At 51.3% G+C, this 12,588-nt stretch overlaps 1 protein-coding gene across 1 annotated transcript in view; it reads right to left on the bottom strand.

Moving 5' to 3' along the window:
* Positions 1-2,654, bottom strand: part of LOC101944933 (serine/threonine-protein kinase 10-like) — a 43,666-nt gene extending 41,012 nt beyond the window's left edge. The window contains exon 1 of the mRNA XM_005279265.3: positions 2,359-2,654. Coding sequence (XP_005279322.2) covers positions 2,359-2,505 — 147 coding nt within the window. The 5' untranslated portion in view covers positions 2,506-2,654. The remainder of the gene's footprint in view (positions 1-2,358) is intronic.
* Between the last annotated feature and the right edge of the window lie 9,934 nt (positions 2,655-12,588).

Below are 12,588 nucleotides of genomic sequence, written 5' to 3'. Positions count from 1 at the left end.
CTCCCCAGGGGCAAGAGGACACATCCAAGGGCGTGTGCCCACACTGATGGCCTCTATGCCAGCTGCTGTTCCTGCTATGCCTGGCTCTCTTGCATTCGAACCTAGAGATGGGGGTGTTCTGCCTTCTCTATCGTGTTGCATGGGGCAGGGGGAGGGAGGCAGAAGTCAGGCATGGGGCATGCCAGCAAGGCTAAAGCCAGGGGAGTCCCTGGGACAGCAACTTGTCAATTAAAACCTTCCGAAGGCCTCTGTGCTGCTAGTTGGGAACCACCCGCAGCCGCACTCTGCCTAGTGCCTTAGGCCAGCTTCTGGGGGTGGGTGCCCAAGCCTAGAGACACCCTGGGGCTGCATTTCAGAGGGGCGGAGCAGGGGCAGCGGGAGGGGATGGAGCCCTTGCAATGGAAATATTGGGGGGGGGAATCTTTGTCCCCACCATGTTTTCCACCCCCACCACTCTCACGTAGGCAGGAGCAGGACCTTGCAGAGGGGCTGGAGTGGCCATCACAGCGCAGATCAGACTGGCTACCAGGGAGCAGGTAGGACTCCCCCGACCAGCCTGGTCCCGCCTTCCAGCCATTGTGGGTGCCAGCCAAGAAACCCGGCCCTGGGGAGGGGAAGACGCATTTGCACCAGTCGTCAGGGTAGGGGACAGGCCAGGGCACTGGGCCCTGGACGGAGGGAGTGGGGGCGAGTCTCCCAAAATCAGAAGCCGCTTCTGACAGCATCGGTGCAAACCTCCCCCAGCAGAGCCATTTCCTTTTCCAGACACACACTTGAGGGCTCCAAACACCACCCTGACTCCAGCTCCAGCATCCTGCCCTGGGGCTCTTGCCTCTAGCTCCCCGGTCCTCCCATGCGCTGTCCTGGGCATCCTGCCCCTGGGGAAGCCCAGTTTCGTGCCGAGCTCTCGTAGCCACCGGCCCGGTAGCCTTGCTGAGCCCTTTGCTGGCGCATATGCCAGGCCTGAATGCAGCGAGGGCACGGAGCGGAGCAGCAGCACTACCGGCAGTTTCCTGTTCAGCGCTCATGCTCTGCACTGCGGTTTCACTGCACATAGACCCCTCCTCCCCCCAAGTTCACTAGCACAACCAAGAGCTTATAAAGGGGCCAAGGTCAGGCCCTCACTTAGCTCCTTCCAAAACACAGCAAGGCCCAGTCCTGTCCTGAGGAGCCAGACAAGCTGCTCCCTTCCCACTACATGATAGTCACTACCCACCGATGTACGTTTGTGGGTCAGATTCACCTGCCCGCCAGCCTCCACCTCCACGCTTGGCCCACTGCCATGTCTCCAGTGGAAATACTTTCTCCCCTCAGCGTGGACAAGGGGAGGCAGGCACCGGCGCTCGCGGCCTGACCCTATGTGGACCAACATGTTCAAACCGGGAGGGCGGAAGCCATATCGAGGCTCGTAAACAAGTGCTCTGAACCCCACAGCTCCCTCTGGCCTGCGAGCAATCCTGACAACTAACTACATCCAGCTCCCAGCTTTACGCTCCCAAGTTTGGAAAGGTTGGCCCTGGTCTCCAGAAGCACCGAGTTCCCAGCACTACAACTGACAGCACCAGGGAGTTTGCACCTCCGTGCCTCAGTTTCCCTATCTGTATAAAGGCGTTAATATGCCGCTACTTAACAGGGCTTCGTGCGGATTAGTGAAGGATTATGGAGAGCAGTGGAAGAGCTCAGTTATGAGACTTTGTTATGAATATCAGCTCACTAAAGAGAATTCGGGAAGTGGCTCATTGCACATTATTAAGGGAAGAGTACAGGGTATGAGCACAGTAAGAAGGAAATATCCGAGCCCAGATTTCCAAAAGTGACTAGTGATTGTGGGTGCTGCCCCTGAGCTTCCTTCAAGGGGCCTGATTTTTTGGGGGGAGGGCTATGATGGGGGGTTGCAGCACTTGCTGAAAATCAGGGCCCTTTATGGTGGCTCAGCTGGGCACCCACAATCAGGAGTCCCTTCTTAACACCATGCCCAGAGGTACAGTGTTACGCTCAGGGATCCATCCTGTCATCCATTTGTATCCCCCTCCTCCAAACGTGGGGGTGACAGTCTATAGCCCACCCACCAAAGGCCACAGGAGTCCGGGAAGTGATATAGGACATTTCTCCTCATGTGTCTCTTCCTTCCTGGGCCACCCTAACCAGAGACAATGGGATAAACCCCTTCACCGCATCTATGGCCTCAGCGATGGATGATGCGCCTGAGACAGTTCTAAACACATGGCCCCGAGCTACGGGACCAGCTCTGTGCCCGGCTGGGCTGATAGCTCGCTTGGGAGCAGCACTGAGCTCGGCTTCCTTCCGAGCAGATCGGCCGAGCAATTGGGCCTACCCCAGCCCTTCCCCCCCACTTACCTTGAAGACTTTTCCAAAGGCGCCATCCCCCAGCTCCCCCAGCACTGTCCAGATGTCCTCTGGGTTGACGTCGCGCTTCACATTCTCGTAGTGTTTCGCCTTCTTCTTCTCCGCGCCGAAACGGAAGAACTTGAGGAGGAAGGCCATGGCCCTGGGCCTGGCGGGACAGGTCCCCCTTGGCTCAGCCTGGGGAGGAACGGTGAGGACCAGAGGAGACCCCCATTCAGAGCCCTTGGGGAGACAGGAGTAACCAGCAGAGACGTCGTCACTACATAACCTGTGTGTTTGTTTGAGGGATCCCTAGACAGAAATCTCTGGGGCAAAGGAGTGCCAGAGCGCTGGGGAGGATGACAGCAGATGTGGGAGGGAGCAGGAGGCTGAAGGCAGAAATACTGACGTCGTTTTTCCTCTCAAATTCCTGCTCCTCTGTAGTGCCGAGAATCCCTTCCAGCCGTGGGGCCACCAAGATACCAAACTAGACACCTGTGGCTCCAGCGACCTCTCTCTCTCAGGAATTGACGCCAAGGGCCAGGGCCAGGCAGGAGACGTCTGGAGCTCCCTCACGCTTCCTCCCTGCGTTTGCTCACAGAAATGCTAGTGCAGGAAACAGGTTGAACCGAGAGCGAGAGAGCATGCTGCGCAGAGCCTAACGGTTCTCACAGGATGTGCAGAGCCTGTGGGTAAATATATCCTGCGGCGTGAGAGTGTGCTGTGGATTGGCCTAAGGGACGGCTGTGTCACCAGGGAGGTGGCTACAAAATGGCAGGTAGGGACCAGCTGAGACTGGATGCCTCTACCCATCCCTTCTGGCCCTGGTGTCTATGAACCACGTCTTGGGATCTCCTCTCCCCCACCCCAGCACGGAAACTGCTCCCAGCTCACAAGCCTCCTTCGTGATTCCCTCCGACTGGCTGGATGTGGCTCTGGAGAATCCCTGCCTTAGGTCCCCACAGACCAGCACGGTCATTCGGGGAGGTTGAAAGCATTATTAAACGCATGAGTCTCTAGTACCCACGTCAAAGGAAGCTCCCTTCGCTGAAAACTGTGGTAAGTTTTTATCCTCTTATGTGCACAAGACAAAACCTCATGCTGTGCTCATGTGAGTGCACACACCCTTCCCTGCCAGTGGCTATGACAGGGGTGGGCAAACTACGGGCCGCAGGCCACATCCAGCCCGCCAGCCGATTTAATCCAGCCCTCGATCTCACGCTGGGGAGTGGGGTCTGGGGTTTGCCCCGCTCTGGCGCTCCAGCCGGGGAGTGGGGTTGGGGGCTGCACTACAGCTCCCGGAAGCAGCGGCATGTCCCCACTCCAGCTCGTACATTTAGGGACAGCCAGGGGGCTCCGTGCGCTGCCCCATGTGCAGGCACCACCCCCGCAGCTGCCATTGGCTGGGAACTGCAGCCAATGGGAGCTGCAGGGGCGGCACCTGCAGATGGGGGAGTGCGCAGAGCCACCTGGCCGCGCCGGAGTCAGAGGAGGGACATGCCGCTGCTTCCAGGAGCTGCTTGAGCTAAGCGCCGCCAAGAGCCTGCACCCCGACCCCTTCCCATGCCCCAACCCCCTGCCCTAGCCCTGATCCCCCTCCTGCCCTCCAAACCCCTCCGTCCCAGCCCGGAGCCCCCTCCTGCAACCCCAACCCCTCATCCCCAGCCCAACCCCAGAACCTGCACCCCAACCCTCTGCCCCAGCCCAGAGCACCTTCCCGCTTTTTTGGCCCCACCCCGGAGCCCTCATCCCCTCCTGAACCCCAACCCCAATTTCATGAGCATTCATTGTCCGCCATAAAATTTCCATATTCAGATGTGGCCTTCGGGCCAAAAAGTTTGCCCATCTCTGGTCTATGACAAGGTGTGATAAATGAAGGGGGTGGGGAGTAGCTCCCTTTTATGGACACCCAGCCAGCCAGTTAGCTATAAAGTCCCTCTTGGTGGCTGATCTCTGCTTGCTTTACCTGTAAAAGGTTAAAAAGTCTCCCTGGCTAGGTAAAAGTAAGGGAGTGGGCACTTGACCAAAAGAGCCAATGGGAGGGCTAGAACTTTTTAAAATTGGGAAAAAAACTTCTCTTTGTCTGTTGTTGTTCTCCAGAGAGAGGGGACAGAGCAGGACAGGGCTGCAGCTATGCTGTGAAAAGCTTTAAAACCAGATATGAAAAAGCATCAAATCATACCTCAACCCTACTCATCTGAAACCCCATATATGTAAGTAATCAGGGAATGTCTAGGAAGACGCGATTAGGGTGAATTCTTTTATTTGTTATTGGATTGTGGCCCCTCTGTGCTAACCCCAGATGCTTTTGTTTTGCTTGCAAACTTTAAGCTGAACCTCAAGAGAGCTATCTTGATGCTTAATTTTTGTAATTGTTTCTTTTAAGATCTAGCAAAAACCTAAGTTCCAAATGTATTTACTTTCTTTTGGGGTTTAATAAAATTTACCTTTTTTAAGATCAGGATTGGATTTTTGTGTCCCTAAGAGGTTTGTGCATGTGTTGTTTAATCAGGGCGAGCTCTAACTTTTTTGCCGCCACAAGCAACAAAAAAAAAAAAACAGCAGCCGCAGGGAGCGCGTGGAGGACGATCAAGGTGGCTCGCAGGGGGGTGAAGGGTGGCATCTCGCAACCAGGCGAGAGGGGCTCCCCCCTCCGGTCTTGGAGTGTCTCTCCCGGCCAGGCAGGCGGAGCCTCTGGGGGCTGCAGGAGGTGCTGGCTCAGCCGCTCCTTTAAAGGCGGCTTGGCTGGGCCGGGCTCAGAGCGGCGCGGGAGGCGGAGGCCAGTGCAGGCGGCGAGGAGTGGCGCGTCCTGGGGAGCCTGGCAGCACGGTGAGCAGCGGGGATCACTAGTTCCTGCCCCCCCGGGCTGGGGTCCATGCCCCTGCAGGGATGGGCTGCCAAAGCAAAAAAAAAGAACCAAGAACCAAGGCAGGGCAGCCAGAATGTGCCGCCCAAAGATTGGCCAGAATGCCGCCCCTTACAATGTGTCGCCCCAGGCACGTGCTTTCTCGTTTGGTGCCTGGAGCCGGCCCCAGCTGTTCCCGGGATGGGGGGGTGAAAGGGCTTGAGGGTACCCCACAGGAAGGAATTCCCAAGTGCTCCTTCCTGGGTTCTCAAAAGGGGGAGTTTTTTGCACTTGGGTGGTGGCAGCATCTATCCATCCCAGGTCAGAGAGAAGCTGTGACCTTGGGAGTTTAATACCAGCCTGGAGTGGCCAGTATTAATTTTTAAAATCCTTGCAGGCCCCCATCTTCTGCACTTGAAGTGCCAGAGTGGGGGATCAGCCTTCACACAAGGTTTTCACAGCAGTAATTGGGTGAGCTGAGCAGATAATTGACTCATGCGCCCACCCTGAATCTTCACCCACAATGCAAACCAAAGCTTCCTCCCACCCGAGGGTCGAAGCTAATTTGTTAACATCCCTGCACACACGCTTTTTCACCGTGTCTCTGGGCTGGTCCCATTGTCTAGAGCAGAGGTTCTCACATTTTTTTGTTGACAGACTGCTTTTCAAATGCAATATTAAACCCAGGCCCCCGACTGAGACACTGATTGACAAAAGCATGTGTGTACTGCATACAAACATGGACTGCCACAGGCACCAACTCTGGGGATGCTCTGGGGCTGGAGCACCCCTGGGAAAAAAATAGTGGGTGCTCAGCACCCACCAGCCACCCACCGATTAGCTGTTCAGGGGCCCCCACCGATCAGCTGTTTGGTAGCGGGCAGGAGGCACTAGGGGAGGGGGCGGGAAGAGGCGGAGCAAGGGCGGGGCCTGGGGGAAGGGGCAGAGTAGGGGCAGGGCCTCGGGACAGAGTGGGGGTGGAGTACCCACCTGGAAAAATGAAAATCGGCCCGTGTATCCTGCTAATAATGCTTTAAGACCAAGGGTATCTGAGTACTTCCAGATATCAGTGAGATTGGTGTGCCTGCTTCTTACTGCAGAATCTGTCTGTTCTTGGTGTGAGGGTTGACAAGCGTAAATTATTCTCCACTTCCAGTCGGGACCTGAACTTTGTCTTCCTAGATGGCATGGCAGAGAATGATGCTTCACATATATATATGATTGGGTAAGGTAGAAACACTTCCATTGCTTCTGGAACTAAAGCCGGGTACTCGGCAGCAACAGTTGGCCAAAACTGGCAAGGTGTCTGTTTCTGAAACTTCATTTTCACTGTCTGTGTGATCGTCCTGTTCTGCTTTTCCACTCAAGCAAGATGACATAGCAGGAGTTGAGACTGGATCCCAGACCCAGTCATATTCCTCCATGTTTATATTTGTAAAGTAAGCACTGAAGCGCTCTGGCAATGTTGAAAGGTGAGCCGCGATGCTGTCTCTCACACAGTCCATTTTCCTGCTGTTAGGATCCACAAAGTCTATCAGTCACGGAAACAGATCTGCCATTCCACTGCTCGGGCTAGTTTTCCAAATCTCCACTTTCTTCTGAAATGATGCGCTCTTGTCAGTCACCACAGGTATGGTTGTGTCGCCCCCTTGTATGGAGAGGTTCAAGCTGTATGATCCATCTCGGGTCAGAAAAGTGTGCGGGGATCACACAGGTTGTGCACAGAAAGAAAACCCAGCCGCTCTTTGCAAAACTCAAAAACTCTTTCCCACACTCTGCAGTGAGATAGCCAATTCACCTCTGTATGAAACAACTTGTCATGTCCTGCACCTGGTTCTAAACCCAGCTTTGCAGAAAAAGCAGGAATTCGAAGGCCAGGACTTTACAAAATTCACAACTGTCACAGCCACATGTAGCACATCATGTAATTCGGGTTCCATTCTCTTTGATGTAAGAACGTGGCGATGCGTGTGTTACAATTACCTGTGGGTTTATGGCTTGTATTCTCCCTACAACACCACTCCTATTGCCTGTCACAGCGGCAGCACCATCCGTGCAAACAGCAACACACTTCTCCCGATTCAGCAATTCAGCTTTCATGATCATTTGAACATTTCCTGACCTGTTGTTCATTCTGATAACTCCTGACAAAAAAAAAAAAAGAAACTCTTCCAAAATTTCCCCCAGTGGAACATAACAACTAAAAACGTATAATTGTGCTGCATTACCATCATCAGTTGTCTCATGAAGCTGAATTGCAAACTGTTCACATGTACGGAGCCTTTCAGTTAGTTGGCATTTTACATCATTTGAAAGCTCTTCAATTTTCCTACTTCCTGTGTCGTTAGAAAGTGGGATGGCCTCAAGCAGCTTTGCTGCAAGTAGTATAAGGGCCCTACCGTCAATCAAACCCTAACCCCGCCCATTGACCCCTTAAGCCCCGCCCATTGACCCAATGGTCCCTCCCACCTGTCACCGGAAGTCCCGCCCCATGGGGGTATTACTTCCAGGGTCAAGGTGCCACCTGACCGGAAGCAAGGTGTGTCATGTGACCCCTCTAAGAACTCCCCCCACCACCCTCTACCAATCAGGAGGGGTTTCGTGCCAAAAGGACCGCCCCAAGAGGAGATTTTGACCAATCAGGGTGACTTCCGGGGGGGGGATGTGAACCGCCCGGAAGTGGGTCGTGTGACCCCTCTAAGAACTCCCCCCACTACCCTCTACCAATCAGGACGGGTTTTGTGCCAAAAGGACCGCTCCGAGAGGAGATTTTGACCAATCAGGGTGACTTCCGGGGTGGGGGTGACCCGTCTGGAAGTGGGTCGTGTGACCCCACTAAGAACTCCTCCCAAGGCCTTCCGCCAATCAGAGTGCAGCACCATTACCCCATAAGTCCCAGCGCCAGACAGAGGAGGCGGCCATCTCTTACCAAGGACACGTGTTTTCGAAAGCGCGGAAAGGCTGCTGAGAGGAAACATGGACTCCTTCACCACCCCCGTGAGAACTTCGGACTTTGTTTTAGGCCCGAGGGTCTTTGACCATCCGCGGAGAAAGCGCTACATCAGCGACAGTTCCGAGGAGGAGGAAGGAGCGACCGAGGGGAGCCCTTTGGCCCAGCCGTTGCTGGATACGTCGGAACCCGACCCCGAAACTCTCATGAGACAGCCCGATGAATGTGACGGCCTCTCTTTGTCCACCCCCTCAGAGGTGGAAGGCGATTGCGGCTCGGGGGAGGCACCGGCGGACAACGCGAATGGAAAAGACGGTGCTCAGGTAAGAAGCGGCGGTCGAGGAGGGGTGGGTAATGGGTTAGGAACTGGGGGGTTGCGTAAATTAGAAAAAAACAAGCAGTGAGGGGTGCTTACACGTTTTCTTTTCTGAAAATTTCTCAACAGCTCGACGATGCCTTTCTAGAGGACCCGGACAGCGTTGCATCAAGCAGCGAAGATGAACTGCCCCACCATGTTTTTGCTCAACGCCAATACAAGTTGTTGAAGAGGACTCTGAGGATGATGGCTATGAGGAGTTTAGGAGGCGGCTTGGCATAGAACTAACTGAGCCAGTGCCACGTCGTGAGCGTAAAAAAGTCATGCGGACTATTGTATGCGTTGCTGTTTATGCTATCCTTAAACACTGCCTTAGGGAAAAGCTTTTTGAAGATTGTGAGGGCTGTGTCATAGATGCGCCAGGTCAAAGGCACCATGACTGTGTGACTTGGACTTCAGTGGATATAAACTGCAAGCTCCGGGGCCTGTGTGCTGAGCTGTGTTTGGAAAGCTTATTAAACACTGTTGTTGCCATAGGTTATGGTATGCAATGTCTGTGCCTAACCCAAGAACATTTAGCGCAAGGGGTGACCTTGATAAATGCTGTGCAATTCAGTGCAGACCCTGACCGTGTTCTAAAGAAAATGACCAAACCGGAAGATGCCTGCTTAGAGCGTTATATTGACCGTCTAGTCCGCACAAAGAGTTACAGAACCCAGCTTAAGAAAAAAACTATTTGTAAGAAATCTAAAAGGATTAAGTTAGAGAATGGTGAGGGGACAAACATGCGATATAAAACTTGGTAGCTGTACATTTTTTTTAAAAGGTGGGGTTTGTGACTATCTATGTTTTGTTAGAAGGCCTTTGGCCCTTAAGTGAGCTAAAAAGTTTTAATGAAGCATCTTGGTTTGTTTTCAAGGAGCTGTATGTTTTTTAAAATAAAAAAATTAATTGTTTGTGAGAATTAGCTCTTGTGGTTTTTTTTTTCGTGTGTGTATAGCAAAAAGCTGAAATGTCTATTGTGGGGGGGAATCCTAAAAATGTGCTTACAATAAAACAAACAAGGCTAGTTCAGACATGTGTCTGAGTACAATAGAGATATACTTATCTCATAGAACTGCCTTTACTAGCAGGGCCAAATATTGATTTTGCCCCAGAGCCCTAAGTGGCCCTCTCAAGGCTTGAGCTCACAAACCTGGACTTAACAGACCAATGCTTAAACCACTGAGTTATCCTTAGTCTGTTGAACCGAATGGGGTTTTAACCACACACACACAGACAAAATGGTTTCACTACCCAGATCACAAAAGGGAATGCTATGGGAGGGGTGATTAAATTAACCTGTTAGCAACTATGTTTGAAACAATGGGCTAAGAGGGTATAAAAACCTCAGGTATGCTGCAGTTTGTCCTTTTCAACAGAAAACTTTCTTGGATAGCTGCTGGACTGCAAAAAGAGGTAAGACTTGCTGTCTTTAACTCTGAAACTATATATTATATAAGGCCACTCTTTGCCCATGCTGTCTTAGTAAATAATGGTGCCTATGTTTATTGCAGTGTGATCTGTTTAGCATGGAACCAGTAACTTTAAACCAGGAACTCTTTAAACTTCTTGCCCATGAAGCTTAGCAAGCTACCGCAGGCGATGAGGTTTGAAGGGTGCAAAGGGTATTTTCCACACTTTTTTAACACGTTAGAAAATCAAAATTACGTGGGGCCTATGTCCGGTGTTGGAGCACTATGGTGAAGAAAGCATGATGCCCAGAGAAAAAGCAGAGTTTCTCGACTGGAATTGGGATCACAGCTCTGAGGCGTTTGACTTGCAGAAAGAGCTCGCGTATTACTGTCAGCAGGATGTGTAAATTTTGAGACAGGCCTGTATCCTATACAGAAAAGAGATTATGAAAATGACGGAGAAGGGAGATGTAGTAGAGAAAGAACCTGGTAAATTCACTGAGATAAAACTGTGTATAGATCCATTCCAGTACATAACACTGGCATCTGTCTGCATGGCTATGTACAGGTTTATGTTTTTGGAGCCTAACACGGTAGCTCTTTTCCCTCCAGACAGCTATCACAGGCAGAAAAAGAGATATTCGACCCCATCTATTCAGTGGCTGTTGTATATCTCTCACAAAGAAAATATACAAATACAGCACGCTTTACAGGGTGGGGAACTACAGGTAGGCCCCTACTTTTTAGACGGTTATGCCGATGTTGATGGGGTACGCACAGCCTTTGAGTTTAACGGGTGTTTTTTCCACGGTTGTGTCACCTGTTGTTGTGAAAAAGCACAAAATCCTATGACGGGGACATCTTTTGGGTTTCTTTATTACAAGACGCAGCTCAAGACCGACTATTTGAAACGACTTGGTTTTGTAGTGAGGACTCTTTGGGAGCACGAGTGGGAGGTGATGAAAGAAACAGACAGGGAGCTTGCAGACTTTTTAAACCGAGCCCAGTTACCCCAGCCACTCGTGCCTAGGGATGCTCTTTTTCGGGGGAGGACAAACGCTATCCGCCTATATTACAAGCCTAACCCCGGGGAAGAAATCCACTATTATGATTTTACCAGCCTGTACCCCTTCGTAAACAAAACCAAAGAATACCCTATCTGACACCCCGATATAGTCTATGACAAATTTGGACCCCTTGCAAATTATTTTGGAATTGCAAAAGTTAAAGTGTACCCCCACGAGGCCTCTTTTTCCCATTGTTACCTGTCAGAGTGGGTGGCAAGCTTATGTTCCCGCTATGCCAAACCTGTGCGGGAACTGAGCAGCGGGAGACATGCACCCATACTGGCGAGGAGCGGGCCATCCTGGGGACTTGGTGCACGGTGGAATTGAACGCGGCCATAGCGAAGGGGTACGCGGTGGCTAAGATCTATGAAATCTGGTATTTTAATGAAAAATCTGATAAGCTCTTTTCAGAGTACATAAAATTACACCTCCGTCAGAAACAAGAGGCTTCAGGGTATCCCAGTTGGTGCACAGACGAGGAAAAACAAAATAAGTACGTTAGCGATTTCTACCAGAAAGAAGGTGTGCATTTATGCCAACACGAGATCAGATCAAACCCTGCTAAACGCCAAATCGCTAAACTGTTTTTAAATTCTCTGTGGGGTAAATTCGGCCAAAGATCCAATCTACCCAACACCAGCATCGTGAGAGACCCTGACGAACTCTTGCAGTACCTGTTCTCCCCCAATTATGAGGCTTCATCCTGCGAGTTTATCGATGATGAAACAGCATGTGTGTCGTGGAAGCATGCAAAAGAACGGTACTCAGTCTCTGGCAATACCAATGTTTTCATAGCCTGTTTCACCACCGCTTATGCCCGCTTAGAATTATACAGCCTCCTAGATGGTTTGCAAGAGCAGTGCCTGTACCACGACACTGACTCGGTGATATTTGTGAAAAGGGAGGGTGACTGGAATCCCCCTCTGGGGGATTATTTAGGGGACCTTACGAGCGAGATCCCGCCAGATCAACACATCAGAGTTTGTGTCGGCAGGCCCGAAAACCTATGGGTGTAAGCTGTCGGGTGGAAAGGCCTGTATGAAAGTCAAAGGTATTACCCTAAATGTAGCAAACTGCGAAAAGATCAACTTCGACAGTTTGAAAGATCTAGTCTTGGACTATTGCGCGGGTCTGCAAGAAAAACCTCAAAAAAGATAGAGGTGCAGCAGCCCTCTATCATAAGAAACAAAAACCAGTGGCAAATAGAGACAAAAACCCTTAAAAAGACACAAAGTGGTTTACAACAAGAGGGTCCTAGGAGAAGGTTTTAAAACCCTGCCCTACGGTTTTTGAAAAAATGGATACGAGGTGGAAACACCCCTTTTCTGCAATTCTCGCGGGGCCTAGCAACTGCAGGAAAAGTTACTTTATAAAAAACGTGTTGGATAATGCCAAACACACACTGTCTGTTATGCCTGAGAATATCGTGTGGTGTTACAGTTGTTGGCAACCTCTGTATAAAGAACTGCTTTGTAAATATCCCTTTATCAATTTTGTGGAGGGTCTGCCTGATGCTTTTGACGATGACAGTTTGTTTCCTACTAATAAAGTAAATATGATTATCATAGACGATCTGATGAACTCGGCTTGTGAAAGCGATGAAATCGAGA

Source organism: Chrysemys picta, chromosome 2 (assembly GCF_011386835.1).
Source record: "Chrysemys picta bellii isolate R12L10 chromosome 2, ASM1138683v2, whole genome shotgun sequence".
Lineage (NCBI taxonomy): Eukaryota > Metazoa > Chordata > Testudines > Emydidae > Chrysemys > Chrysemys picta.
This window is presented reverse-complemented; position numbering and strand designations above follow the sequence as displayed.